Source organism: Pezoporus occidentalis, unplaced genomic scaffold, assembly GCF_034315485.1.
Source record: "Pezoporus occidentalis ecotype Australia unplaced genomic scaffold, CSIRO_AGI_Poc_V1 ctg14, whole genome shotgun sequence".
NCBI classification, from domain to species: Eukaryota; Metazoa; Chordata; class Aves; order Psittaciformes; family Psittacidae; genus Pezoporus; species Pezoporus occidentalis.
The window spans coordinates 1682627-1709791 of record NW_026913209.1 but is presented as its reverse complement, the minus strand read 5'-3'; the positions used below and the strand labels follow the sequence as shown (position 1 = coordinate 1709791).

General features: G+C 41.6%; 2 protein-coding genes across 3 annotated transcripts; both read right to left on the bottom strand.

Moving 5' to 3' along the window:
- Positions 1-5287: 5287 nt before the first annotated feature.
- LSMEM1 (leucine rich single-pass membrane protein 1) lies at positions 5288-14037 on the bottom strand. Its single transcript, XM_062609585.1, has 5 exons — positions 13544-14037; positions 13209-13337; positions 11216-11356; positions 10318-10455; positions 5288-8568 (listed from the first exon to the last, which is right to left on the bottom strand). The coding sequence occupies exons 3-5, from the start codon at positions 11340-11342 to the stop codon at positions 8360-8362; spliced, it is 474 nt and encodes a 157-aa protein (XP_062465569.1). The 5' UTR covers positions 11343-11356; positions 13209-13337; positions 13544-14037; the 3' UTR covers positions 5288-8359.
- A 1190-nt stretch (positions 14038-15227) lies between these two features.
- IFRD1 (interferon related developmental regulator 1) lies at positions 15228-26922 on the bottom strand. 2 transcript variants are annotated; one of them, XM_062609568.1, is made up of 12 exons: positions 26583-26922; positions 24455-24559; positions 23484-23565; positions 22913-23037; positions 22456-22613; positions 21084-21134; positions 20805-20983; positions 20593-20701; positions 18943-19077; positions 17694-17822; positions 16677-16772; positions 15228-15915 (listed from the first exon to the last, which is right to left on the bottom strand). In XM_062609568.1, the coding sequence occupies exons 1-12, from the start codon at positions 26626-26628 to the stop codon at positions 15826-15828; spliced, it is 1305 nt and encodes a 434-aa protein (XP_062465552.1). In that variant the 5' UTR covers positions 26629-26922; the 3' UTR covers positions 15228-15825. The 2 variants fall into 2 exon arrangements, with proteins under 2 accessions (XP_062465552.1, XP_062465553.1); XM_062609569.1 differs by lacking the exon at positions 21084-21134.
- Positions 26923-27165: the final 243 nt, after the last annotated feature.

The window sequence follows — 27165 nt, the reverse complement described above, 5'->3', positions numbered from 1 at the left end:
ATCTCAAAATGAGTGGATAGATCATGGATATAAAATTGCCCCTTGCATTATAGTAATTTTCAAGAGGGCCTACATCTCCCCCAAATCAATGCATATGCCTAACCCTTGTCAAAGTAATGACTCAAGTGTGTGACTCCATGTCAGTGATTGTCTAATAGGCTTAGCAGTATGTCCTCCATCAGCATGTGAATGGCCATTCTAGTCACTGGCAAAATGTCATTTTTTACAAATGTGAAGGAAGAACAAGTGATGCTGAACAGACTAGTGAGAGCCAAGTTAACCACCTCTCAGAGAACACTACCCCAGCTCCTGGGCCTGGCAAATGCCATGTGCTGAGCACAGGGCTCCTTCATTCCTACCTCACGCGCCCCCACGCAGGGCTGCATTTCACATGTCTATAAGGGTCACCACAGACCCTTTCCTGGGAATGCACACAGCACGATCTGCTGGCCAGAAAATGCCCATTCCCCATCTCCAAGATAGGCTGAGGTTCCTCCTATGACAGCCCCTACCCCAGCTCTGCCCCACACATTGCCAAAGCAGGTATTTGAGAGGTCTGTATTTTCTGGGACTGACTCATCAGACAGCCCCCTCCTCCAGTTCAAGCCTTGCCTTCCTTCTGCTCCTTCCTCCCTCCTTCCCTTACTTCCCTTTCTTCCTCCCTCCATCCCTTCCTCCCCAGGCTGGGAGAGCAGTGCGGACTTCACGTTGGCAGTTGCTCTTCCCTGTTCTCATGAAAGGCTGCCATGTTTGCAGTGAAGAGGAGCACTGGAACACCCAGGGGCATTTTACAAGACACTCATGTTGCTTAATTCCTTTTTACACTTGATTTGGTTATGGGCACCTGGGTGTACCAGTGTAGCACACAGCGGAGTAGCTTCTCGGACCTAGGATAGGTCACTACAAGGACATGTAGTGACAGGACAAGGGGTAATGGCTTTAAACTGAAAGAGGGCAGATTTAGACTAGATAGTAGGGAAAAATTCTTCCCTATGAGGGTGCTGAGGTGCTGGCACAGGTTGCCCAGAGAAGCTGCGGCTGCCCCACCCCTAGTAGTGTTCAAAGCCAGGTTGGATGGGGCTTGGATCAACATGGTCTAGTAGAAGGTGTCCCTGCCCACGGCAGGGGCTTGGAACTGGATGGTCTTTAAGGTCCAGTCCAACCCAAACTATTCTGTGATTCCATTCCATGATTCTCCTGGCCTGACAACTCAGGAAGCTCTGACCAAAGTGATGGCCAGTGCTTCTGCAATTTAACTGATCATCATTTGACTGGAGTGACTTAGAGCAACCTGGTCTAGGGGAAGGTGTCCCTGCCCATGGCAGGGGGCTGGAACGAGACAATCGTTAATGTCCCTTTCAGCCCAAACCATTCTATGATGGTATGATTCTATAATGACAATGGAGCTGGCAGTGACTGGATTGTAAATACTAAAATTTACAATAGTGCATTCCTATTTCTCTCAAACTAATGTTTTTGATCAGCTGCACTTTTGACAAATCACCTTGCTTCTTCTCCACAAGTAAGCCAAGCATGACTTGACAATTTCCACCAAATTAATGCTGTTCCTCGGGGAAGAAGGGAAGAGAGCCACCGATGAAAATGAGGCTTTTCTGACAGGGGGCTCTGCACAGCAGTGCCCGTTGGCCTAAGCACAGGGAGGCGTTCCATTTCTCTTCACCCCCGACACACCTGTGCCTGTCTCCGGGCACAGCCCTGCAGCCCACCGTGCTTCCCGCCGTGCCCTCAGCTCGCACTCGCATTACTGGGCTGCAGAAGCGCCCGTCGTCCGCGCCCGCTCCCGGCCTTTCGACCCGCACCAGACCCGCCAAGGTGCCGAGGCCACTTCCCGCGGGATTCCGCCCAGCTACATTCGCCTCTCCTGGGCCCTTCGGCCTGAGGCTCGCTCGGTCCCGGCCGCCAGGGGTCTCCCTCGTCCGCCGCCTAGCGATAGGGCCCCGGCGCCTGCGCCGACGGGGAGTTGTCGTCGGTGTTGGGTTGGGAGAGCTGTGGGGTTCCGGTCGGGCAGTGCAAGGGAACAGGGCCGCGGTTTGCAGTGGCAGCCACGCTGTCTCTCTTGGGCCTGTTTCCCACGGCCAGCAGGCTTCCCCTCACTGCAGGGGCCATAGAGTCTTAATAAATGGAAGATCTTTCTGGAATTAACGACAGCAACCGTTCTCGGGGACTGCGTACATAGAAAGAGGTGGCGTTTTTTACAGGCCTGCTGGCAGAGGTCTGAGCTGACCAGAGATTGCTGCATCCCTGTGCCGTGGTGCTTGAATAAAGACCTTAAAGCAGCTGTTCTGCCTGGAGAGGGAGACAGCTGCTCTGTCTTTCCAGCGGGAGACACAGAACGTGCGAAGCGTTAAGGAAGAGCTTTCCAGCTCAGGGCTGTTTCCTCTTTTACCGCTTTATCTGTTACCACTGTTCCTCTGAAGGAGGCCACAATGAGTCAGTCAGTATTTATTTATAGGTGCTGAATCAGCTCAGTAGGTTTCATTCACTCCCCACATACTTCAGTGAGCTGGCTTACTTAGCTGGGGATTCTTCTGCTGCTGAGTTCTGTGTAAAGCTCAATGTAGTTCAAACCGGCCCTAAACGTTAGAACCAGCGAGCACTCTCTTAAAGTCATTCACTTACATCCATGTCAGACAAGAAGTGCAACCCCAGAGCTGCTTCAGATCAAAGCTGATGCACAAAAGGTAGGATCAGTGTCACACCTTCTGTTGAAAAATCAGTGAAAATATTGTTATCACCTACATATCTACCCGTATGATTTTAAGTACTCAGGGAGAGGCCTTTCTGAAGAAAATGCATCAGAGTTCCTTTCACAGAAAAACTGAAGCATTATTGGAAGTTAATGAATTAGCCATAAGCTTTTGCTGAGGAGCAAAGGGAGTCTATGTGTCAAAATTCTTTGTCACCTTGTAGACAAGCGTTGTTTTACAAAGTCACTTAATGCGTGTGTGGTGAAGAAAATGTTCAAGATTAAATGAGCAGTGCAGAACTTGAAAAGCAAATCCACAATTATTAATAAATTTTTAAATCGGCAGGCAATCGATTTTTAAATTGTCCTTTCACCCTTGTGTGTAATGTGTTTTGCCTCACAGTGATAAATTAGGAGCAGTGCTGTGGTGTGACTGTTCCTACTGGAAGGTTCTCATTACCATTCAGGGGTTTTGCTGGCTCGTCACTGAATCGTGGACAGCGTTCCGATTGCTGAAATGTGTTCCAGAAACTGGAGAAAGGAGAGGAGACTGAGTCTATAGAAGCTTTTTCCTGAATTCTAAGACTGATTGGGTTCTCAGATAAGACTAACAACCTCTTTGGCCACAGTGTTATTATTTATTTGTCCTGGAGGAAGTGACAATACATTCGTCCCCTCTGTCCCTCTCTTTAAATCTCAGTATCTTTGTTAATAGGTGGGAAAATAAGAACAGCAACATGTAATGGACTGAATGTGCTTTTTTCCTTAATTGAAGAGAACAGTTCCCTTAACCTCAGCAGCACTGGGCTGTGATCTAAGGTTTTAATCCAACTTTCATTATTTGCCAACATCTTCCAAGATGAATTATGCCAATTACCTATAAGAAGATCAAGTTAAGCACCTTCTCAGACATAGCGACTTTCAGTTACTAGTCAAAACATAAAACCAATTTTTAGTTGCTGTTTGGCTTTTATATATATATCTAAAACACCTCTATATATATGTATGTATAGGTGTTGCTTAATCACAGTTCCAGTTGTAACTAACTGGTTGCAAATTTGTCAGAATAAATATTTTCAAAACACTGACACTTTCAATAGAGGACATTACTTTGGTGCTGTTTTCAGTGGGGTAGGTTCTGGGTCTCAAAGCTGAAACTCCAGTCAGAGAGGGTGAAGTGAGTAAGAAAACTTGGAATTTTGGAACTGAAAATGCATATTTGCAAGTAATTTCATGTGTTATTTAACAAGATTATGCTTTGGTAGAATGAAAATAAGTATTTGATCTTCAGAGACTTCAAAACTCAATGAAAGGGGTTTTGTTCTTCAAGGGATTCTAGTTCTGACAATCCTGCTGTTTTGTCCAACATTGTTTCACTCTGCTCATTTTGCAAGTACCTAGACACAGCATTTAGTGTTCCTGAACAGTCTGGACTGTGTCCAGCACTCAGCACATCACCTTCAAGAGCATATGGTCTAACAAAATTTGTGACAGTCCTTTTGCCACTCCTGGAGTTTTCTCTTTTTCCAGATTGAGTAGGCACATCATTATAGGTTTTTATCCATGTTCAGCTTTGTATTGTTACCAGTGAACGAAGCGTGTGAACTGAACTCATACTAGAATTTAAGAATAAATGTTATATTAAAATTGCAAGTATCTCAGAGGGTGAAAAAGCTGTCTTAAGAGTAAAATTGCTTGTGGAGTTAGTATAATATGTAATAACAAAAAAAGGTAACAGACTTTTTCATATTCACAAACAATAGGTGAGGAAATAATGGGCTTAAGTTTCAACAGGGAAAACTTTAGTTAGACTTCAGGAAAAAAAATAAGGTTAGTTAAGCAGGGGAAGTTTCATCATTTAAATATTTTACAGTGTGAATGGAAAAGCATCTGTCAGGAATAGTTGAAGTAAATCTGATGCTGCTGTCAGGCAAAGGGATGGATTTGATTGCCTCTCAAAAATGCCCCCTTACTGTCTGAGCATCATTTTCTACTGAAGATACCTACTGCCTGGATTTGCCTAACCTCCTACTGGTTCATAGACCGGTCTCTTTAAAGAATGTTTTGTCCTCAGTTCTTACATGCTGCTTGTAGATGCTGAGCTCTGTTTCCCTCTAGAAGAGCAGAAGGCCGAGTACAAATTAGTGTTCTCATGGTAACATGACCCCAAAAAAAGGAAAGTAAATGCCTGCACTAGCTGACCCACTACTATTTATTATTGTATAGTCTCTCCAGATGTACTTTTCACATAGTCAGGTACAGTCCAATGGTTTTGGCTTAATAAGAACATGGGCTGTTGTGGATAGCTGAAGCAAAGGAGTGTATTTCTCAGCAGACTAACCAGAGGAAGAAAGTATTTTGTCTACTGATACTACCTAACCACCTAAAGATTCAGATAGCACTTCAGGGACCAACACCATGATGCTTTTGCTGGAAGTTGAAGATAATTTACTGGGTAAATCTTCCAAGTGTTTCTCCTTGCTTACCAACATCTTTCTAGTATTGTCCACATTTATTCACCAGAAAATTGCCTGAAGCCAAGTTGTCGTTTCAGCAATGATAGCAGCTGCAGCTGTTAAGAGAGATGAGTGTCAGTTGCATGTTGTTACATCTGCCTGAACCCCTTTGCATCATTTTAATTTACAGTGGGCTCAGCAAAATACTGAAAACAAAGTTATTTTGGATAGATACCTCCATAGCCTGCAAATCAGAGATAAAGTAGCATCACTACTGAGGAAAACGGCTGTGGCTGCTATAAGATGAAATTGTGACTGTCAGATCACCTTGCTCCTGTTCTTTGTCATTATAGCAGACTTTGCAAAGTCTCCTGAGGTGTGCTGCCGGTGTCTACAGGAGACATTGTAATATACCTATACAGCACGGCGGTTACACCACATGCAGCTGGAGCTTGGAGTTTACTAGTCACTTAGCTGTTTATTCAAGATGAGGATTGTGGAGCTCTGGAATGAGCTGAAGTTCACTTCAGGGTCAAGTTTGTAGAAAATTTTAGGAGTCAAGCTTTCTTTGGGACTATTTAACTGTCAGTAGATTAGACAGAAATGTCCCCATGCAGGAAACGCTACTTTCTTCTATTTAGGGGGGTACTCCAGAAAGTGTTGGTGGAATGGTTGTGGCACTCTGCTGTCAAGGCAGCCCTGTAAACCCTTGCTCTGGTCTCATATGGAAGCAGTTCTAACTGTAAATGGATGTTGGTATCTTGAGATGAGAAGCCATAAACAGCCATAAGCAGTGCTGCCCCGTGTCTCCCTTGTACACCAGTGGCTCCAACAACAAATGTGTTTCAGCAGTGCTAGCAGAATGAGCCTAAGGAGGCCCTTGGATCTTTGCACTGCTTCAGTCACTAATCTTAATAGCTGACCACTGCAACTGAAGAAGCAAGAAAGGATGACTTGGAGCCTCAGACCTGTGTGGTACTCAGCATGCCTGCACATCTGTCTGCCTGAGCTGGTCCTAAGTCTGTGGCACATAAGGGCACTCAGCACCTTGCAGGATCAAACCATGGAGTGAACCCTCTCCCACCCCACCCTGACACTTCTAATCAACAATGAAGACAGGAAAAGTAGATTTATTATGAGTACTGATCAAATAACTAGATTAAGAGTAATTGAGGACAGGATCAGAGAGATAACTAAGCTTTAATTTCTTTGGGGACTGTTGCTATAGCACAGATTTTATTTACAGTCTCCTGCCAAAAAAAAAAAAACTATTGACTGTGTCAGTTTCTAGTGGACCACACACTGCTCTAATAGCTGCAGTTGCAACAAAGGATGTGACAAATCCACGTTTTTGAGATGCACTGAGTACGAAATACTAGAGTTGTTTCTCCCTGGCTAACAAGTACAGATGTGTGTCAGTGCAAGACAGGAGCTTGAAAGCACTTAGAATAGCTACAAGATGAGTGGGAGAGATGCGAACTTAATATTGTCACTAAAAATCAGCTGACAGCTCAAAGAACAGAGAAGCAATGCTGCGAGTGTCATGTTTTTAGTCTTACAATACCTTTTCTTTCATTGTTTACCAGCATGTACAGAAAGATGTGTGGGTTGAGCTTTTAGGATTTCTTTCCTTCCAACTTCTACAGTTACTTTTTATCATTCTTTGTTAGCTATTTTAAAGTTATCTTTGTAACAACTACTTGTGATGTCCAGAGTAGATAGTTGCAACTGCAGCTGGGCATTAACAGCAGGAGTAATGAAGTCTTGAGAATGACCTCACAGTTTTCATGAGTGACTTGACAGTAATGTGTCAGGAAAAGAAAAGAAATATAAAGTAGGTGATCTAAAACATAGGTGTAGAGCAAAGCACTCCTAATAGCAGGAATAGAATGGTTGGGCAAATCCGAGTAGAGTGATACCAGGAAAGATTCCTGGGCGTAGTTCTTGACTCTGTTGTAGACAATGAAGTAGCCAGCGCAGAAAGGACTATCAGTTATTCTGGAAGAAGAGACTGCGATGAAAGTTGTCAGCTTTGGTGGTGTTTTTGTAAAATTGTCCAGAAGAGATAAGGAAGCATTGAATGACAAACAGACCTCAGAGTAAAAGAGAAGATGTTGCACATACTCCATAGTGTCAGCTGCCATTGCACTGTTGAGATAGGAGTAACCGATTTATTTATTGATAATGGAGGTGGCTTCTTAATGTATGTGCCAGTAGAAGGTTCTTAATGCTAAAATGGCAACGCTACCCACCAGTGCATTAAGTGATCACTCTTCTGGGTGTTGGTCTCCACAGCTGTGTAAAGTCGGAGCGAGAAAGCATTGGCTCCTGCTTTTACCCTCTGAGGTACTGCTCCATTTTAAAAACATGAAGGTTCAGACCAGATTTTACTTGGCTGTTTTCTGGTAGTAGCCAACAACAACTATAGGGAAGAGTACAAGAACATGTAGCATTTTCCCCATGTTGCTTTATAAAAACACTTGGTCTTCTCCCAGAAACTACCAGCAAATACTGATGACAGAATACTAGCATTGTTATGAGATGGGTATTCCCAGACTGAGTCCTCTAAACCTGTTTCCCATATAAGACAATATAATACACATGTTCAGCCAATACAAATTTGGGAGGAATATGGCATGTTATGAAATGCTTTGATTTTACTCAAGTTTGTTTTCTCACAAAAACAGTAGTAAGTCGATCTGTTTAGATGAACAGAAAGGAAAACCACCAAAGTCCATGGCAGAAATGGGATTTATTTATAAGTTAAGGAATCTGAAGTTATCCTTAAATACAAATAATACAGAAGCAAACACAAAACTTGTTCAAAAAAAAAAACCAAGAGGAGAATGACTAAGTGAACAAGGTCATACTGAAATCATGTGAACAGAAATTACTATTTTCTGTGATCACTCACATTTAAAGTAAAACTAAGCCCTTAGCCCTTCAATTTAGAATGCACGGAGAATCTGGAACTCTTGCCCAAAATCACTGATAATCCATCATTTATTATAAATCATAGTTTGTTGTCAACTCTATATTCATATGAAACAGGATAAAATACTGTTTTCTACTGTCTTTCATACATCTGGCTTTTCTAATGCTCCTGTGACCATGTCAGAATGTTTAAGTGACCCATGTGCCATATGTGAAAATAGCTTGAGTACATAAATACACTGAATTTCATACCAAAGAAGATCTATTCTTCAGGGACTTTCAGCTCAGCATGGGCAAAGAGGTAACTGTGAAGATCAGGAGACTGTGTGAAGAGGTAGCTCCCATTTTCCTTAATTCCTGATTGATTTAGATGCTTTAATATCATATTGTTAATTTTCTTAAGCTCTTCTATGTTCTTCTTTTCAGCTATTAGTCTGCTTGATATTTGGTCCATCTTGTTTCTAGTTTGAACTTGAAAAGGAAAATGTACCACATTAAATTGGCAGCATTTAAGTCAAGAAAATCATTATGCTCTCTTGCATTCCCATGGGAGTCTGTAGGGAATTATGATGAGCAAAAATATTAAACTGGAAAGCAACTGCAGGACCTAATGATAAGAAGTTACGTTGCGTATTTAATTGCTTATTTTCTGGTTCAGGTTAGTGCAGAGAAACAAAATCAAATACGGCACAGAAAAATTTTGCAGTCTTCAGGAGTATATCAATTTCATTGCTGTCCACAGGAATATGTCTTATTTAGGGGCTGCAGGGTGTTATTTGTGGGCAGCATGCATCTGTATTTTTCTAAAAGTAGAATTACTAAAACACACAGCAGACTACAGCCACATCACTGGATTTCCTAACGCATTTAGATTAAAGAAGAAGTCTTGCAAATACTGGCATTTGGAGGCCAGTTTCCCCTGGAACACCAGTATGCATAACCGCCATGTACACTTCTGGAGCTATTTTTATTTTGGCCTTCTGTAGTTAACAAAATTTACCCATGTTTTGAAGCTTAAACTAGTAGTGCTAGTGGTAAACAAATCTGTCTATGGATTGCAAATATAATCTCCGATTATTTGTAACATAATCTGAAGCACTACTGGAAATCAGTTTCAAAAACCATAAACCTACATCAACCTGAGCCCAAGCAAACTCCTTTAACCCTAGTAAGTGGCCTTTTCACTGTTTACCAGTTTTCCACTAGAGGGGCACATTGCTCATTTTTCTATACTGGAGCTCCACTTTTAGCAGTTCCCCATTAAATAAATATGGAATTCGAGTATGAGGTATTTTAATTAGGGTTTTACAATTATGCCATTTAAAATCTCCTTTGTGCTCTTTAATTGTCTGATATTCTGTTCTTCGAGCATGTGTCCACAAGTCAAGGGTTAATTTCCTATTCAAAAAGGAAAATGAGGATTTTTGCTATAACCCAGTGAATCCCCTACTATAGGATAAAAGAAATCTTAACTTCACATGGATTCCAATTCATTGAAAATAAACTTGTAAGTTAAAAGAATGCATCTCATACTCTGTTCAACACCATTAGTCCAGAAAAGCCTAAGATGGCAAGGGCTCCATAAAGAAAGGTCACCTGTAGCCAAAGGTCACCTTAGCTAAGCCAGCCCAACCAGCCCAGCTGAAGCAGAATGGCAATTTCATCTACAGACTCAATGATGCATGCCAATTTTGATACATCTTATCAGTTTTTTTGGTTCTTATGTTTGACATTTTTGTAGTTCCAAACCAATTTCCAGTCAGTATTTAGCTGGCAACCTTCAGGTCCTTATGCAGGTAGCGTGATTTAAGCTTTAGCCTGGGTGTAATTCCAGTTGCAGTGAAATGACACCAGGACTGAGTTTTATTTGGAAAAGAATGGAAGGCATGTTGTCAAAGTATCTCACTGCCATACAGTCATCTTTAAAATTCAATTTCCAGCCAGCATTTTTAGCAGCACAGTATAACCCTGCTGAGCTGAATTCTTGACAGCTGTTGAAGCTCATAAAACCTTTTCACTAAGAAGAAAAGTGTGCATTCTAGCTCACAGAGTAGAGGCCTGTGGTTTTGGACCCAGGACCAAGACCCACTGCCTATATCCAGCCAAAGCCTTTGACCATGCAGATACAGCAGTAGAATGTTGCATGGTAGCATGACATATTTCAGCAGAGTTCTTCTAATTTGCCTTATATTTTCAAGAACCACTGTTTGGTTTACTTACTGATTATGAATATTACAAATGAAACAAGTGCCAAACTGATGATCAAAGTAAGAATGAAGGTGACGAAGAACAAGCGCTGGTTCCTGATGTTGCTCCCTGACGTGTTTTCTTCAGTAGCACCAATGTTCTCCTCCTCATCTATTATTAGATGATAAATTATTTGGTGGTAAAGTTTGGTAAGGTTGGTTATGATAAACATGACAAAATGCTTATAGATTCATGAAACAATGCAGAATGTATCATAATTCAAATATATTGTAGCTCTTACTGAGTGAAAATATTCTGGTTGTCATGAGAAATCAAAGATAAAAGCCATATAAAACCAGTAGAAGTGTGAGAGCCCATACCTGAAGCTGTAAATAAAGAGGCTGTGAATTAAAATGCTTGAAAGTCTCATGGAATATTTCAGATAACTGGTTTGACTCCTTAGGAGATGTGTCTTAAAAGAAGGAACAGTTTTTCCTCTAGTGTTTCTGTTGCCATGTGTGAATTTATTGCTTGTGACAGTACTCACAGAGTTACAATGCAATTTATGTAGTAGGCGTTTATAGAGCATTACAAGAGACATTATCCTGCAAGGGATCACTCAATGAATCCCAGTTGAAATGGAAAGTAAGTTCATGCTTGACAGTGTATCCCTAGCTAAATGCAAGGATTTTCAAGAACCTGGTAACTTAAATACTCAGCAGGAGCAGCTAAACAATTAATTTGATCTAAATTACACCATTTTCCATCTTCTTACATTTTTTAGTACAGAGCCTGACATACATATTGGCCTATTGGGCTGTTGACAGCAGTGATACACGATATGATCAGGCTTTTCAAATGTCATACATAACTCTTTTTGATGGCCTGTTGTATGTACAGAAAACCACAGAGCATCACCTATTGTACGTACCTAGCACATGTTGGGATCCATCTGGACAAACATTTAGTTTGTTTAGGTTGTTTAAGGAATCAACTACATAAAGTTTCCCTTCTTCCTGAGTATTGGGCAGGTTAATTTCCAAGGAAGGCCTCTCCATTGTATCTAAAAGAACTAATAATTAAAAAAGTAAATTAAAATAGGGATATGGAAAATAACTGGTAACAGTTGGTGTCCTGTTCTAAGAAAATGATGAGCAGCCTTAACAACCTGTAAAATAAAGGGATTTGAAGGACCAGCATACTTCCTAGGTCTTGAAGGCAAGGGTAACTCAGTACATAGCAGTTGTTTATTCTTGGAGATCTTTGATGAGTATAAGATTTCATTTCTGCATTGTGTTTGTGCACATGTGCATACTTATGCATACATATGTATGTGTGTGGAGAAGGAGAGAAACAGAAAAATCTCTTTGACAGATACCACCATTCATTTGACTTTAGTTATTTTGTTGCATAACCCTTTTGATCTGGTGTGTACTTGGTAGAATATAGGGTGATAGCCTGACTATAGTGAAAGCCAAACCTTCACTGACACTGCCGGGAAGGATGTCCTCTGCTTAGAATATCACTGTGAAGTTACTATTTGTGAAGAATGGAGCAAAAATGAGTCAAATACAGCTCTACTCCACATAGATGCTAGTTTTGGACAAATTAAAGCCTGACAGAAAAGCCTTTTTTTCAGACTAATACTGCTTGCTTTGAAAAAACACACTGGATGGTGCCTAATCAGCACTTCTCAGCAGAGTCTGGGTGCATGAACTTACTGAATGATTGTTTATATAAATACAGTTCTGAAGGAAGATTATACATAGAAAAGAAGCAATACCTAAGCAGGCTCCTCTATGAATTGCACACAATGTGACCAGCTTCCTAACATAGTGCTTAAGTTAAAAACCTGAAGTTAGAGGAATAGCCCTGAGTGTTTAGGGAAAAGACCCACTCCTTCCCTCATCAAACCAAATGCAGAAGATTGCTGTAATTCCCCCGGATAGGACCACGCAGCCAAACTTCACTGAGCCGCACTAAGTCTGAACACTAAGTGCTTAAATCCTTCCTGGCAATGGGTCTCATTCGCCTAATAGTGGAGATTGACAGGCCTACATGTACACATATTTCTGGTTAATAGAGTGTAGGAAAGATTACTGCTTAATCTTTTCCTCTGCTCAGAAGCGTTGCTACAAAATACAAAGATAAGGTGGAAAGTTGGCACAGTAGTGGTTCCCCCTACCGAGAGTATGATTTTTAGGTGTCCAGCAGTAATTTCAGGACAGATGACTGTGTCCACTGCCCTTCCACTAGATTGCCACGTGGTGCCAGGCAGCACCCTCTGTGCTGTCTCCCCACAAGCACATCCGTAGCCAGCTGCCATCATTAGGAGCCCCGTGTTTCAACAATGGCATGCTAGGAGTTACCACCTCGGGGCATAGAGGCTTTTTGGTTATTTTTAGCTTCCAAAGAGCAGTTGTTTCTCTTGAACATTTTGATTAGTACCTCCCTGCAACTTCAGGGAAGACTCAACAGCTTGAGTGGTAATAAACGTGAGTACCTTCAATTCATTAATATTATTATGTTTCTGCATTCTTTGTTAATTATTTAAAACTGATTTCCTCACTGTGCATGTAATCACAGTGAAAATGATAACCATTATTAATTCAACAAAGTCTGTATTACATTTGTTTGATTCTATTGACATGCCAAACAAAGGAGAGAGGGTAAGAGAGACATCAGTGTTACTGGCCAAAAGTATTATTCTCCCAACAAACTGATCTACACACTGGGGTTTTGTGAGTTACTCTTATCTCATGCTTTAACCTTGCTTAAATATTTTTTTCCCTATGTGATTTTTAAATTTCTTCTTAAGCTGTTCTGGTAAAATTAGAATAAGAACACACCAAAAATTCTTCACAGAAAATAAAGAAGTAAAATCTGAAAGCAATTAAAAAGCAAGAGAGTGAAACATTACTTACAACATAACTACGTTCAGGTAATGTGCCAGTATGGAAGAGATCAGCCAGTGAAAATCACCCGAAGAACACTTGTACTGCTGTTCTTTCTCTACTTTTAGAGCCATAGGAAGCTGTCAACCCCAGCAGAATCTGTGAAGGCAGCTAAGAAACAGCCTGTCCCTTTCCATCTATATTTAGACTTCATCTTGGCTAAGTATGCTGACTTCACAGTATTGATCTGTTTATAAAGGAATCAGCACATATACGGTTATTTTTTATTATATTGGAATTATCATTATAATATCCTGTCATGGAAAATGAGGCGGCTTGTTACTGATGATCAATATTTCACTAACCTTTTGGTTTATGATGCCTTTCCAAAACTCATTTGCTTATGCGGAAGAGTCATAGCTACCAGACCGTAGCTATGATTAACCAGTTTGCTATGCAGAAGTGTCATATCTACAGTATTGCAGACGTGAGTACATTAAAGGCATAGGCTAAAAAAACTCAGGGTATTTTCCTCCTCCTCCCCCACACCTCACCAATTCAAGTGGGAGAGTATTATGGGATAGACTAATTTGTACAACATTGCTAGCTCTTTAAAAGTCAGATTCTGATGAGCTGTGTTGTGAACACTGGTAACTGCTCCTTCGCAGACAGCTCCTGTGATCACGTTTTTCTCTCTCTGACGTTGCCAAATGTGATGTTCCAGCACACTGCAATGACAGGCAGCTGACACTCATATGAAAGCATCACAGCTTGAAACAATCCCACTCTGAAGTCATCCTCTACGTCTAGAATCTCGAGACCTTTTAAGCCGACGAAGTATTTGTCTTCCAGGAAACAAGAGGATCCATCTTCTGACTCACAGCTCCCACCCCAAGCTGGCAAGCTGTGCTGCTACCTGGACCAAGTAACAAGGACCCAGGTCTCTGCAGCCCAGAGGCAAGGTCTACAAACCCATCAGAGCATACAGGGCAGCAGAGACCCGTCCCCCATCAGCCAGCCTTGGAAGCCATGCTGGTCTCTGCAGTTGGCAGTGGCAGGGTAATGGGGGAAAGGGCAACCACGTGCTGGGCCATCAGCCAGAAGGGGCTGTGGAAAGCACCGGAAAACACTGCCAAGACAGGAAGCTATCAAAAGTGCTGCTTTACTTGAGCAAAGGGTGCCAAAGGCAGTACCAGCAGCCAGGGCAGAGACCACCAGGCTTGTGGGAACACTTGGGATGGGGAAACAAAAACAACTTCATATAGCCCAGGGATCAGAAGTTACTTCTCCGCTTGCATGACAAATACAGCACACAACAATAATAACAGAGACCTCAGCTGAAGGCCTTGTTGTAATGTGTAGAATCAGTTATGTACGCCAAACAAGTTCACACATAATACCTTATTTCAGTGAAAAAAGGTTAGAAGGTACAGCTGATTGGCATGTATGGAGTTTCTGGAATAGCTTCTGCTATAATCAGAAACTTAAAAAAAAATCTCAAACGAAAACATCCTTATCAGAACAAACAGTAATTTTTAGGGGGTGGGGTTGGTTTGGGGTGTGAGGTTCATTTCCTCTGCTGATAACTTGACTTACACTTTTAAGAATGTTTAACAAGCACCTTTACTTACAGACTGTCTGGTTCAGAAACTTCAGCTAGCTGGGATTTAGCATCTTTATTGTATAACAGTCCCCCATCCCTATGACAAAACAGTTCTAGGGTATTGGCACATTTCAGTGTTCTAGAGCTAGAAACCGAGGCTAGGAGTAGTTTTTAAGGTGTTGAAAGTAAGGCAGATGGAATGGCTCTGGTAAGATAAGGGAGAAGGTGTTGTGCAGTACTAGAACTAGAAAACATTTCACCATGAGAAATGTGATGACAGACCCTATGTAGATCAGACACCTTCAGAACTCAGCAAGGCAGCAAACTAAAGCATGGAGACTAACCCAACCACATTGCTGAATGGGCAAATAAACCCATCTGTTTCAGCCTCTGGGTGTTGCTACTGTTCAGTTTTCATTCGTGTAGTAATCACTTTTACACAGAAAGCAAGCAACAAGAAACAATTTTATTCCAAAAATTAAACTTCCAATTTTAGAGCACAAGAATCTTGGGTTTATTTTACATTGAGGCAAGTATTTGTCACTTAGTACTTCACTGTAAGTGAAGGTAATGGAACTTCATACGATAGTCACACTATGCAGAAATTTGTCTACCTGCCAGACAGAGGAGTTGAAAAAGTTACCAAATTAACTTCACATGAGCAAGTTCATCTTTTGAGGTTAGCACATTCTTATCAGAACACTTGGCCAATGAACTCATTTATTTTGCCTTGATGTGAAGTAAGGAATCCTATCTGACACATGGCATTTGACTACAGTTGCCCACCCCACTGAACAGTTCAGTAACAGCATATTCAGACTTTGGAGCAAGTTGCGTCTAATGCAAGTGTTACAACGTATCCCTGCACCCCATCTTACACCCATCTATGTACAGTGTATATGCAACTAAGCAACAACATGCATTATATTTACAGACTTTATACAACATCTCTGTGCACAAGTGCAGACTACAGAAATAAAAAAATCATTTAAAAGTTAAAAATACATTTCAATTATGAATATTGAAAGCCATGGAAAAGGAGATCTAGAAAAACTCTCCCACGTCTGCTCTTTTATCACGACATTTACTTCTAGCCTTTGTCCGAGCCTTGAATGCTGCAGAGTTGTACAAGTGCTACAAAATAAAAGGAAAACATTAATAGCAGATATTAAAAAGCTTATGTACATTGTTTTTCATCTTAAGAAGCACCTTGAAATAAATTTTTATTAATCTTTGAACAAATTGGTAGGCCTTCTGAAATTTATAGTATCTTTGTGCACCAAAGACAGATTCATTTCAATATATACACATTTAAAAGAAACTTGGATTGTGTAAGAAAGCCTGAGCTAGGAGCAATCCTGAAGCCAGTCAGTGCTGAACATCACACACAGGCACAACGTAGATTAAGTCTGCCCCAGGATTAAATTTGGCAACACCATTTCACAAATGGTTCGTACAGGATAAGTACATTCACAACCAACAGAACAAAACCATCATCCTGCCAGTGTCCCCTTCACACTGCGAAGTTTGGGACTGTCTTCATTAAGACCTGGTTTCTACAGCTTCCTGTAGGTCCCTGCCCAAAATCCTATGGCTTTCCTTAGAGCCCTAGCTGCACACGCAGAGAGCACGAATCTGATACCAGTCAGGAAGCACATCAACCTCCAGACCTCCTTGGAAGAAAAAACAGTAGCAGACACATGCTCAGTGGAAGAGCTAAAATAAGAGCTCAAAGACACCCACAAAAGCAAGGTTTGGTTTCATTCAGGATAAGATAGAACACTTAGTTCTAAAGTGACACCTTAAATATGACAGCTTCTCAATCGCATGTTTGGAACACCATTTAATTTAGGAGAAATACATTAATGTATCAATATTAAAGTGCAAGCACCTACCCTTTCAAAACGGGATATCTTCATTGTTTTAAGAGTTGCAGCATCTACCATTACTGGTGGACCAAGCTCAAACACATTCCGAAGAAAGTCATTTGACTAAACAAGAAACACATCAAACAATCAGTTTCTCCCCTGGTTATCAAGTCTCCAAAGATGACTACTGTAAATATCAAGTATTACAGTAAGAAATTGCAGCAGTCTGACACAGATCTTAGTAACTTTTGCAGTTAAGCCAGGGAACACTTCCTTTAATCAGAAAAAGGCTAACAACTACAACTGCCCTCTTTTTTGTCCTTGAAAATGAAGACACTGTTCTATGACACTGTCTATACAAGATCAGGCAGCGGGACACAGATCTGTGAGGTTTCACAACCCAGCAATTTTAAAGTATCTGGCTGTAAATGTATTTTAAAAACTGAAGAAGCTGTCACACGCCTAGGCTCCCTCAGTCACCTTGAAAATCAGCTGGCACCAGACTGAAGATTTTAACCCCATGACTATCATAGCAATTTCGGTGCATATACCCCAAGCTACAATTCCTGTTTCTGTTACCTATCTGAATAGATGACTAGTGAACAAATAAGGACTTATTCTTTCCCTTCTGGAATGCTGTCATCATTGGGCTGCAAGTTGTGTTCATCACTTTAGACTAAAACTTTGCATTCCTTTTCACAGGCTTGACCAGGAAGGGTGGAGGCATGCAGCTCTTTAACAGCCAGTCAACTACAGCACTGCTGAAAGCACAGATTCAGGAAAACCCCTGAAGCTAAGAAGGTATTCAGCTCAAGTATCTTACTTCTTAGAGAAATCTTCTAATTGCTAACCCACAGCACACTCAGGCTACAACTCAGAAAAAGCTCTCTCTAGTTCACTTTGTAAGTGCTGTCTTTTAACACTTCTAATGCAAAGCTCATCATTCCACCAAGTTCTACTCATGACTTCATAATTCAGACCAAACTGCTACAAAGAAGCCAGACAGAGAACAACAGTCTGAGCATGCATCAAACAGCAGCTCACCTGTAAATGATACTGCATCCCAGACCCCAGAATATCCTTGAAGGTATCATAAGTTTGTTTTTTAACCCAGCAGTCAATATACATACGCTCAGGTCCAAACTTAACCATCTCTGTAGGGAAATCACGCTCCTATTCAAAAGTAAAGGAAACAACATGTATAATTTTAATAACCTTCAAAATAATACATATATATAAACACTGTATTTATTCATAAACTGATGAGTTTAACCTAAAGTTAAATCTCATGTAAGACTTGAAGCTGACATTCTTCAACTCAGAAAGCATTTTAAAGAAAGAACACTTGACTTTCATCTTTAAAGTGAGCTTAAGAATTGGACTCCAGAATCTCCAGAAAAGCCAGTTCTGAGTTCAGCAGTGACCTTGAAGTCTGTCTGTAAACCTCATTTAGTCCCCACTTTTCAGGTGCTGTGAGCTACATTTGTGACATCTTCTACAGGCAGATCTCAAAAGTGACTCGGAATCTCTTCAAAGCCTCCTCTTTAGCTTCCGAGAGGTCAACTGTTTTGAATGTCAACTAATATTTAGTTGGTCTTACCAATACAACTATGTAAGAAGCAACTATCTGACAAGGAAAAAAAAACAAAAACCTATTGAGAGGTGTAAAATAACAACCCACTGAAGTGACAGAAATTTGACAGCTCATTGAAGCCTCTAAAACACGTCGCTAACCAGAAATTTTGGAAGTCCTGCTTTGCATATTGTTCTCTTAATTTGGATATGAAAAGCCGAAAGATTACAGCACAACAATTAGGACAGTGACAATCCACCTTTCCCCTGCCTTCCTTCTTCGGCCCCTGACAGGTGCCAGTTGGAAATGTATTTTACTACCAAGTTGTTTTTTTATTATGCACAGCAGTTCAGTAGCAGATTTCAGAATGAACCTTTTTACAGAATTCAGGACACTGATTTGGATGTCCTACAAAGTCTTCTATGAAAAACAAATCTGCTCATGGAATAAAATAAGAATTTAGTATTTACAGTATAATGTTTAACCTTCTTGAAAGAAACATGGAGTCAAGCTTGAAGCAAAATAAAAAACTTACATGAAATATAACTACTTTTTTAGAAATGCAGAATAAAGTAATCAGAATTTGAAGTATCATTTAAAATAATTTGTTCCTGTTGCTCTTACTGAAACAGCAATTCTATTTAATAATAAAACCATTTTCATTAGATTGTACACTGCACAGTTAAGATCCAGACACTTAAAGAAAGACCAAAGAATCACCTCAACAGCTCGTAGCACATCTCTGAAAACAGATCGCTGCTTTCTCTTATCTACTTTGGCTCGGTGCTTGTTTCCATCAGTAGCCAGAGCTCTTAGTTTTTCTGTTAGAAGTTCCATGTCTTCATAAAAGAAATCCTAGTGAAAGGAAAGAAAAAAAAACATAACAAAACACTTGAGCTTCTGGCCTCAACATCTTCCCCTGCAAATAGGAAAATGGATCTCCCCAAATTCTGGGCACCTAGATCCCTACATGTTACTTTGTTATTTAAAGACACCAAGATGGCACTAACTTCCTGCTGTTCTATTTGCAGCATTTAAGCCAGTAAGAACAAAGTCACAGCATCCACTTTACCAAGTAGGCCACCACCAAGCTCTATCTATCCTGGTAGCCAGAGCCACATGAAATAGTACAGCTCCTTCAGTGCTGGGTATAGTGTTTTTTTATTTTAATCTGAATGTTGTCATGTCTATTCACCAGGCTGAGTTTACTGCATGCTTTTTGAAATAAACTGGTCAAAAGCAAAACGCAGTAAGCATTTGTAATCTGTGCTGACTGTTAAGGATCCAAAGAGAATACTTTGCAATGATTACAGAGGCATTTCCTCAGTGGAACCCAAGATATTTTTGCTGAATGCAAGACTCATTTATTAATACATTTTAAGGTTTTAGTTACTTGCAGTCAGTGTGACCAAGTAACGGATCAGTTTCCATCTCTCTTATTTTTGTTACCTTTCAAAGTTGGCTTCCATAGCCAAAAGACCCAAATCCCTGCTGCCTGCAACTGTAACAGATCTCAGCGTATTGTTTCAGATTATGCAGTGTTAAGCGTGTCACATATCCTGACTCAACTGGAGTTATCATTTCACTTTGGACAGTGTTCTGGTAAAACCCAGCTTGTTCAAGCTAGAAACCACTCAGGCAACTCTCTCACACTGTGCCATGGGAGTAAGTAGAGGCTGTTTCCTTCACTGCTGACAATAAAACAGTTCAAAAAACCAGTTAAGACATATTGAAGAATGTAAAGGTATGTTTAGCCATGCGACTCCTTTAAAAATCTTCCCCCTTATAGTCCCAACTGACTAAAATTGTCACAAATGCTATGAAACCATCATGCAATACTATTTCTGCTTTTCAAGGTACCTAAATAAGAATACTGAAAACACAATACTGGAAGTCAACACGATTTCTACTGAAGAATATATTTTTAGCTGTGGGTGCAGAACTGTGCAGGTTTTGAATCACTGGAACTTTATTGCCCAAGTGCCTAATGAGTTTTAGCCTGGAATGTCTCCAGGGCTTTTTTTTTTGTTTGGGGTTTTTAGTTGTATTTTTTTGTTATTTTTCTTAAAAGCTGGCACTGGATTTGCATTTTAAAGCTTACATGCCACATTTCTAATTGTTCTTCAGTACTGTTTGATGTGTTTTGTTATACCGGCCCTGTTTTTCAATGTGGAAATTGGTATAAAAATGCTAGCTAAATAGCTGTGAAACACTGCTATACCCACTTAGATTTGGGCAGCCTCACTATAAAGAACATAAACCAGCAAATTATCTGCCACTTGTTGAAATCTAGGGTGCTATGCAACACAGGTTAAGTAATATGCCTTATCATCCCAGTGCAAGAAGACGGAGCTGCTGACATCTACTTACAGCATCTGTTTCGCGTGCTAGTTCAAACAGAAGGGCTAGTGTTTCCCCAGCAGCTATTCTCATGTTGAGATCATCACAAGACAGCAGACTTGGAAGTTTATGCAAGTGCCTAAGGACAAAGTCACATTTCATTAAGATGTAAGTTTTGTTGACCCTGCTTCACTGCATATAAAAAGTCATTACAAATTTTGTTTTCCAGGATAGACACTTACATTTCTATTTTCTTCTTCACTTCATTCATTGGACAAATGGTCAACAACAGTGTCCACGCTAAGAGAGCACTGATGTGAAGCACGGTGTTATGTGTACTCGATACACCATTAGTGTCTCTATCTCTCTGATAGGCCTTTGTGAAGATGTTTTCCAGGCACTCCATGGTAGAGTACAGCTCCTGAACAGCGGAAAAAAGTAACAGCAATGGTTTAAGATTCACACATTTTTGTACTGTAAATGCATTAAAAAGAAAAACAAAAAAAGTATTAACTCCTCACCGTAATGTCATCAGTGACAATGAAACAGCAAATCCCCAAGCAGGTTGCACACTAGACACGAAACAAAAAAAGTCAGTATTATTTGACATTAACCTTATTGTTGACAAAACTTTGACCTTTGAAATTTAACATCCAGAGCAACCGAAACTGAGATTAAGACCTTAGCAGAGTACAAGTCTTCAACACTGTTTAATTCAGCCTCTTTGCAGTAGTTAGCTCATAGTTCCCGTGTACTCTCAGGATGATTTTACAACAGATGCTACTCACAAGCCTTTACTTTTCATGCTGGTTTAGTTAATATAATTTACATAAAGCAACATGTAGCACTCCTTTCACCCAATTATTTTAAATCCCACTAGGATCAAGCTAGCAGAAATTATGCTGATAATTGGTAACGAACACATTTATTCACATCTGTGTGAAAGTACCTTCCCTTTTCTGCTCTCTCTTATAATTAAATGGCATGAAAACACTGGACTCCAAGAACCATTCCTGGAAATTTCCAACTATTGCTGCAAGGTCCCACTCATCTCTTCCCTATCCCCCATATTCTACTCTGTGTCCTCCTACAAAGAGTAGGACAAAAGTGTTTGAAAGTGATGTTTGCACTAACCACACAGGACTCAAAACTACACTTGAAACAGGAGAAGCTTCAATAGCTTTTGTTTGCTTGCAAAATAACTGCTGTTGAACTAAGACTTCCTCCTCTTCCAGCTGATAGTATCTGTTGTAACACAGCTTGAGTACAACAGAAGTAGCCAGCTATGTAATAATAAAGGCAAACTGGAGAGTATCACTTATAACTATAAAGTTTAAGAAAATATTAGCAAGAGCTTTAGACTGTCTTCAGTCAATATTTCAAGTATACTGCTGAGGCACAAGTGAGATGACTGGGCAAAATACTTTGGTAGGACAAATGTATCAAGTTACTTCTAGATATGCTACATGTAATTTTATCATATGTAAATTTATTTGCATAAGTAACATTTCTCTGCAGTTAAAGAAATTAAAATTAATACAAGAAGGATATAACAGTCAGTGGAAAAACTTTGTTTTTTTTCTCCTATAGGCCTTCAACATCAGCCCTCAGAACTGCAGTAAGGAGACTGCAACATAATGAGTGCAGACACTTGACACAAAAGTACTAGATCTAGCAGTTCTTTAATGAAATTCCTAGGTTGAAGAAGAGGATGACAGTCAACTTTTATGTGGAACTTCCTAAGTCAGTGAGAACTGCTATGGCTCATTCAGAGTATATCTCAACAGTATGAGTTTATACTTGTGTAATAGCCTTTAGTCAGGATTACACAATAGTGAGCTGATCAAAAACTGCCCTCTGTCCCTGCCTGGCAAATAAACATTTCATACTTACAGCCTGTCTGGCTTGTATGCTTGCTGTTCCATCACAGACAATCTTCTTTAGAACTGGACCAAGGGTCTTAAAAATCTCTTCACTTTCAATTCCTGACCCCATCTGCACACACAGAAGACATGCCAGACCGGCAGCTGCACACTGTTCATCACTCTTACCTAGAGAGTAACATACTATGATGAGTGATCTCCTTCTGCATTGCTTCCATCCTTTAACCCTTTAAAAATAATAGTCTGAAAACTTGCAAAAGGAAATGCAGAAGCCAACAGACAGAAGATAATTTAATTTTCTAGGTGGTGTAAAATGTGACATCTAAATGAAATAAGAAAAAGGACTGTTACATAACTAAATTATTAAGCACTCTAAAGTACTAGAGAAGCCTCACAGTCTTGATTCCTTTGAAACAATGAGCTATTTCATAAGGATTATTGCCTTCTAATAGCAAGCATGTTATTACCTTTCTTTATGCAGCGTTCAATGCTATCAGTTAGTGTCATTCTCCTTTCCATGATAAATTCATAAAGTATTTTAGAAGAAAAAGCATTTTTCAGGCTTTCAAGAGCTGCTTGTCTTGTCTTTGCACTGTTAGAAGAGAGAAGAAAGACATCCTGAAATCAGCATACATCAGTTAAAGCTCAGCCTTTGTTTTTTACGGTAGTCTCTTCTATTGGATACAGTCAAATACAGTAACCCACAGAAGCACTATCAAGTATTAGATGCTATGAATTGCCTCCTTCCCTCAAGGATAGAGACTTAAGATTGGAGATAGAACTCACAACAGTATACTAGACTAGAAATAAAAGTCCCTCTACTTCAAGCTATTAGGAAAGGGAAGTCTGACTCTCACTTATCCAAAAACTCTGGAGGGAAAAAGATCTTTTCAGATCCAGAAGAAAAGCCAGTCCTCCCCAGCATGAAATAATTGTCATTTCAGTAAGCATATAAAGAAGTTTGATGCATATTTCCCTTATCATAATCAGAGGAAACCAGTAAGCAATATATGAACGTTTCTTCAAAGCATACTATACCTCTTGTCCAATGTAAGATCAATAAATCCCTTCAATTTGTATTCTAAGTCTTCTTGAGTGGCTTCTTCATCAATTTCAGGCCCTAATCCAGATAAAATAATTTAGTTCCACACATTTTATTAGCGGACAGAGTAGTATCCAACAGTTAATATTTTTAATACTAATTAAAAAAAAAGCAATTTAACATAAATAACTACAGAATGGTGTTATACCTAGAACAAACTGCCCCTTAAAATAATTTCATAAAAATTGATCTATTGATACATCTGTGGTGTTTCTATACCTGCTTCTTAGATGTGCCAGGAATGAAGCTAATCATGTTACATAATTTGCTACAACTGACACCCATCAGCCAACCCTGTCAGCAACACATTTGCATGCAATACACTACACCTACCCCTGAAATAGAGCAGGGTGTTCACTGTTCATACAGCGAGTAAGTACTCCCTAAGCAGCCTGCCCCATCTGCCATCGCTTCAGATGTCTCTGCGACAGCAGCTCCGTTAAGAGCAGCAAGCGTTCACAGTGAAGCCTCCCTGCCTTATGCTACTGTTGGAGGCTTTCAGGTCCCTTCTTCCCAAAAAAGGACATAACAGCAGCCCAAGTTTCAGAGATGGTAGAAGATAAAGCATAAATCTAGTTCAAAACAGGCAAATCTTTCCATCTCAAATTCTTCTGCAGTTCTTACACCTCAACTATGTGTTAAGAAAATCAATACCTTATCAATACCTTATAATTCTTACTGTCTCCAAAAGTTAGTCTTGTATAATTTTAATAGAAAAAAGCCTAATAGTTTCAGGAGAGGGTCATGAAACCTGGAGTATATGCTTGCCAAACAAAAACAACAACCATTAAATTAACAATCATGCCATTATTGTGCTACTGCTACTTACAGTCTAGTACATAAACTGCTAAGTCAATTAAGATTTTATGGTTTTGAACAGATGAATAGATACAAAAGAAAAATATACCATCCTCAGTGAAGCTAGCAGGATCACTGAAGCCACTGCAGTGGCTCATAGTTTCAATTGAAGCATCTTCATCACTAAAAGGCTGCACACTTCTGGGCTGACCGCCTTAAGGAAAGATAAATACAATAGTTTGGTCATTTTTTTCACATGGAAAAGGCATATCTGAACACCAAAAGTAGAATTCAACCCTCCCAACAGACTCACTCTCCCTGACCCATTCATGGAAAGCACATATTCTTCCTCTGATGGTTCTCTCACTCCCACCTGACCTGAAGATTTAGTTGGCTCTGTTCTGGAAGATCATTTTCAATGTATTGGTAGAACTCCTAACTCTAGATTTAGGATCCTTCTACAGTCAACTCCAAGTTAATGCAATTCCCTGTGACTGTGCTTTAAAAACTGTTAGGAAAAGCTATGTAAAAATTGCTATATAATCTTATTTTTCAATTTAGAGAGACTTCAGGCCACGGTAAGTTATACATTACCCAGTTCACTGCAGAATTTACATGATTAAGTGTAATATGTGCAGGATAAGCAATGTCCAACCCTATAGCCAGCTGAATTGCAAATACAAGCCAGAGCATTAAATGCTTCAACAGGGGAGAAAAGTTGTCCCCTCTCAGCACCAAGAAGGCCTCAGTTCAGTAACTTCAGTCCTTTTAAAGAAAGCAGTATTATTTTTACCAATGCTCATCTCTACAACTTTTCATACCTGTATCTTATTGTTACAAGATTAAGAGTTCAACTGGAGAACACTGTAATTTCAACCGCTGTCCTAGCCTAGCCCTTAACTTGCATCTATGGTTGATTAGCAAAACAGTTTCACTGCTATTTCTCCAACAGCTCCCAAATGCCATTTACAAACCCTGGGATTCTGCTCTTCCACCTATTTTTTTGTGGTTCAAATGATTCTAAATTATTTAACAACGCACTGCAAAGTGCATGCCAGCTTTGGGCAGGTTTCCTGACTACCAAAACCCCTCAAAGCCCCATTTTTACCCAGCCAGAATCAACCTCAAGTTAACCACTGTCCAAGTTAAATCTGTACTCCAGAGGTTTTGCAGCTCTTAGCCATAAACCACCTGCTTGTACCACTGATCATAACCTTTGATGTTTCCTGTAGTTACAAAGGAAAACACTAGCCAATGCATGGATGAAAAAACTTGCAAGCTCAGAGACCTGGCATGGCCACTTTCTGGTTTCCAGCCCTTCACGAACTAAAACAAAAGCAGCTGCAGAAAGACCCAGTGAATTGCTCATTTCCTAAACATTTGATACTAGAAACACATTCTGCTCACAGCTACGGTAGGCTAAAGTGAAAGTTCTCACCAACTCCACAAAACCTTTGTTTTGCTCTGGCATCAGCACCCTGGCCGCATGGATTCCAGACTGTACGAACACTGTTTCTTTTATAATACCCTCTTTCAGGCTAAGAAGATGTGTTGTTTTGTTTTTTGCTTTTAAGGACCCTGCAGCCTTTCAGAGCACAATAAGCTGACATGTAGCCACACCAGGCACACCGGAATGACAGCACCAGCTGTCCCGTCCCCCCGCCCCGGAAGGGCCCACGCTGCCGGCCGTGCAGCAACGCTGACACGGAAGGCTGTGCGTGCCGAGGACGCGCTCCAGCCCCCCGCGCGCCCGGCCTCCCCGGGCTGCCCTAGGGCCGCTGGCCATTCAACACCCGCGACCGCGGCTGTCGGGAGGCCCCGGCGGGCCCGGCGCCGGCCGCGGTCCTCAGAGCCCCGCTGGTCGCCGGCGGCGCCAGGCACAGCCGCCAGCCGCCGCCACCCCGGGGCCGCCCGCGCCGCCGGGCGCATGCGCGCAAGCGGCGTGAGGTGGCGGTTTCGGGGTCGGCTCCTGTCACCCTGGCGGCGCCGCCCGGGCCGTGCCGTGCTCCAGCTCCGTCGCGCCCAGCGGCCGCGCCCGCCCGTCCTGCCGCTTCTCCGCTGGTCCTGCAGGGAGCCGGGGAGCCCATCCGGCCGCGGCCCCTCACTCCGGCAAAGGCCGCCTCCCTTCCCCCGACAGCGGCCACAGGAAACGGCGCGTGAACTCCCCACCCAGCAAGGCCGCCTTTCCCGAGCCCCCGCCAGCCCCGAGTCCCCACCCGCGGCCCGGCCACACTCACCGGCCCCGCGCTGGTGGTTGCTCCCCCGCTTCTTAGGCTTAGGCATGGTCGCAGCGGCGCTCAGCTCGGCTCCCGCGGCCCCTCTCCGGGTCTCCGTCTCTCTGCTCCCCCCCGCCCGGGAATCAGCGACAATCAGCCGATAGAAGAGCAGGATCGCTTTTTACTCCAACGCCTCTGCGAGGTTGACTTCGCGGTCCGGGGCAGCGGGGGTGATTGGCGAAAGCAGGCGGAAGACGAACCGGCGGCGAAGGCAGAAATCCCCGTGGAGGCCCGTGAGCGGAGTCGATGCATCTTTCTCCTCTCAGACACCCGGGGCTAAAGGCGCGGAGCGGGTGCCGGAGCCGCTTTTATAGCCGGCCGCAATGCGGGGGCGGGACCACGAGACGCGCCGTTGCCTCCACCAATGGCTGGGCGTTGCGACACGCGCGGGTGACTCGTTGCGTGAGACCGTGACGCCACTGCGCTGCCGCCCGGTGGCGGGATGGGGACGTCATTGGCGCTTGGCGGAGCACGCCGCAGTGTATGCTGGGAACGGCGGGATTGGCCGCCAGCGCACGGGTGTGGCCGTGGCGGTGGCGGTGGT

Coding starts and splice junctions, on each gene's coding strand:
- LSMEM1 (XM_062609585.1), bottom strand. CDS start 11,342: ATGGAGAGGCCTTCCTTGGAAATTAACCTGCCCAATACTCAGGAAGAA. Junction 10,456..11,215: donor TGGATCCCAACATGTGCTAG/GTACGTACAATA, acceptor ATCTAATAATAG/ATGAGGAGGAGAACATTGGT. Junction 8,569..10,317: donor ATTTGTAATATTCATAATCA/GTAAGTAAACCA, acceptor TTCCTTTTCAAG/TTCAAACTAGAAACAAGATG.
- IFRD1 (XM_062609568.1), bottom strand. CDS start 26,628: ATGCCTAAGCCTAAGAAGCGGGGGAGCAACCACCAGCGCGGGGCCG. Junction 23,566..24,454: donor TGCTAGCTTCACTGAGGATG/GTATATTTTTCT, acceptor TATCTGGATTAG/GGCCTGAAATTGATGAAGAA. Junction 20,984..21,083: donor TTGTCACTGATGACATTACG/GTGAGGAGTTAA, acceptor TCCGCTGTTCAG/GAGCTGTACTCTACCATGGA.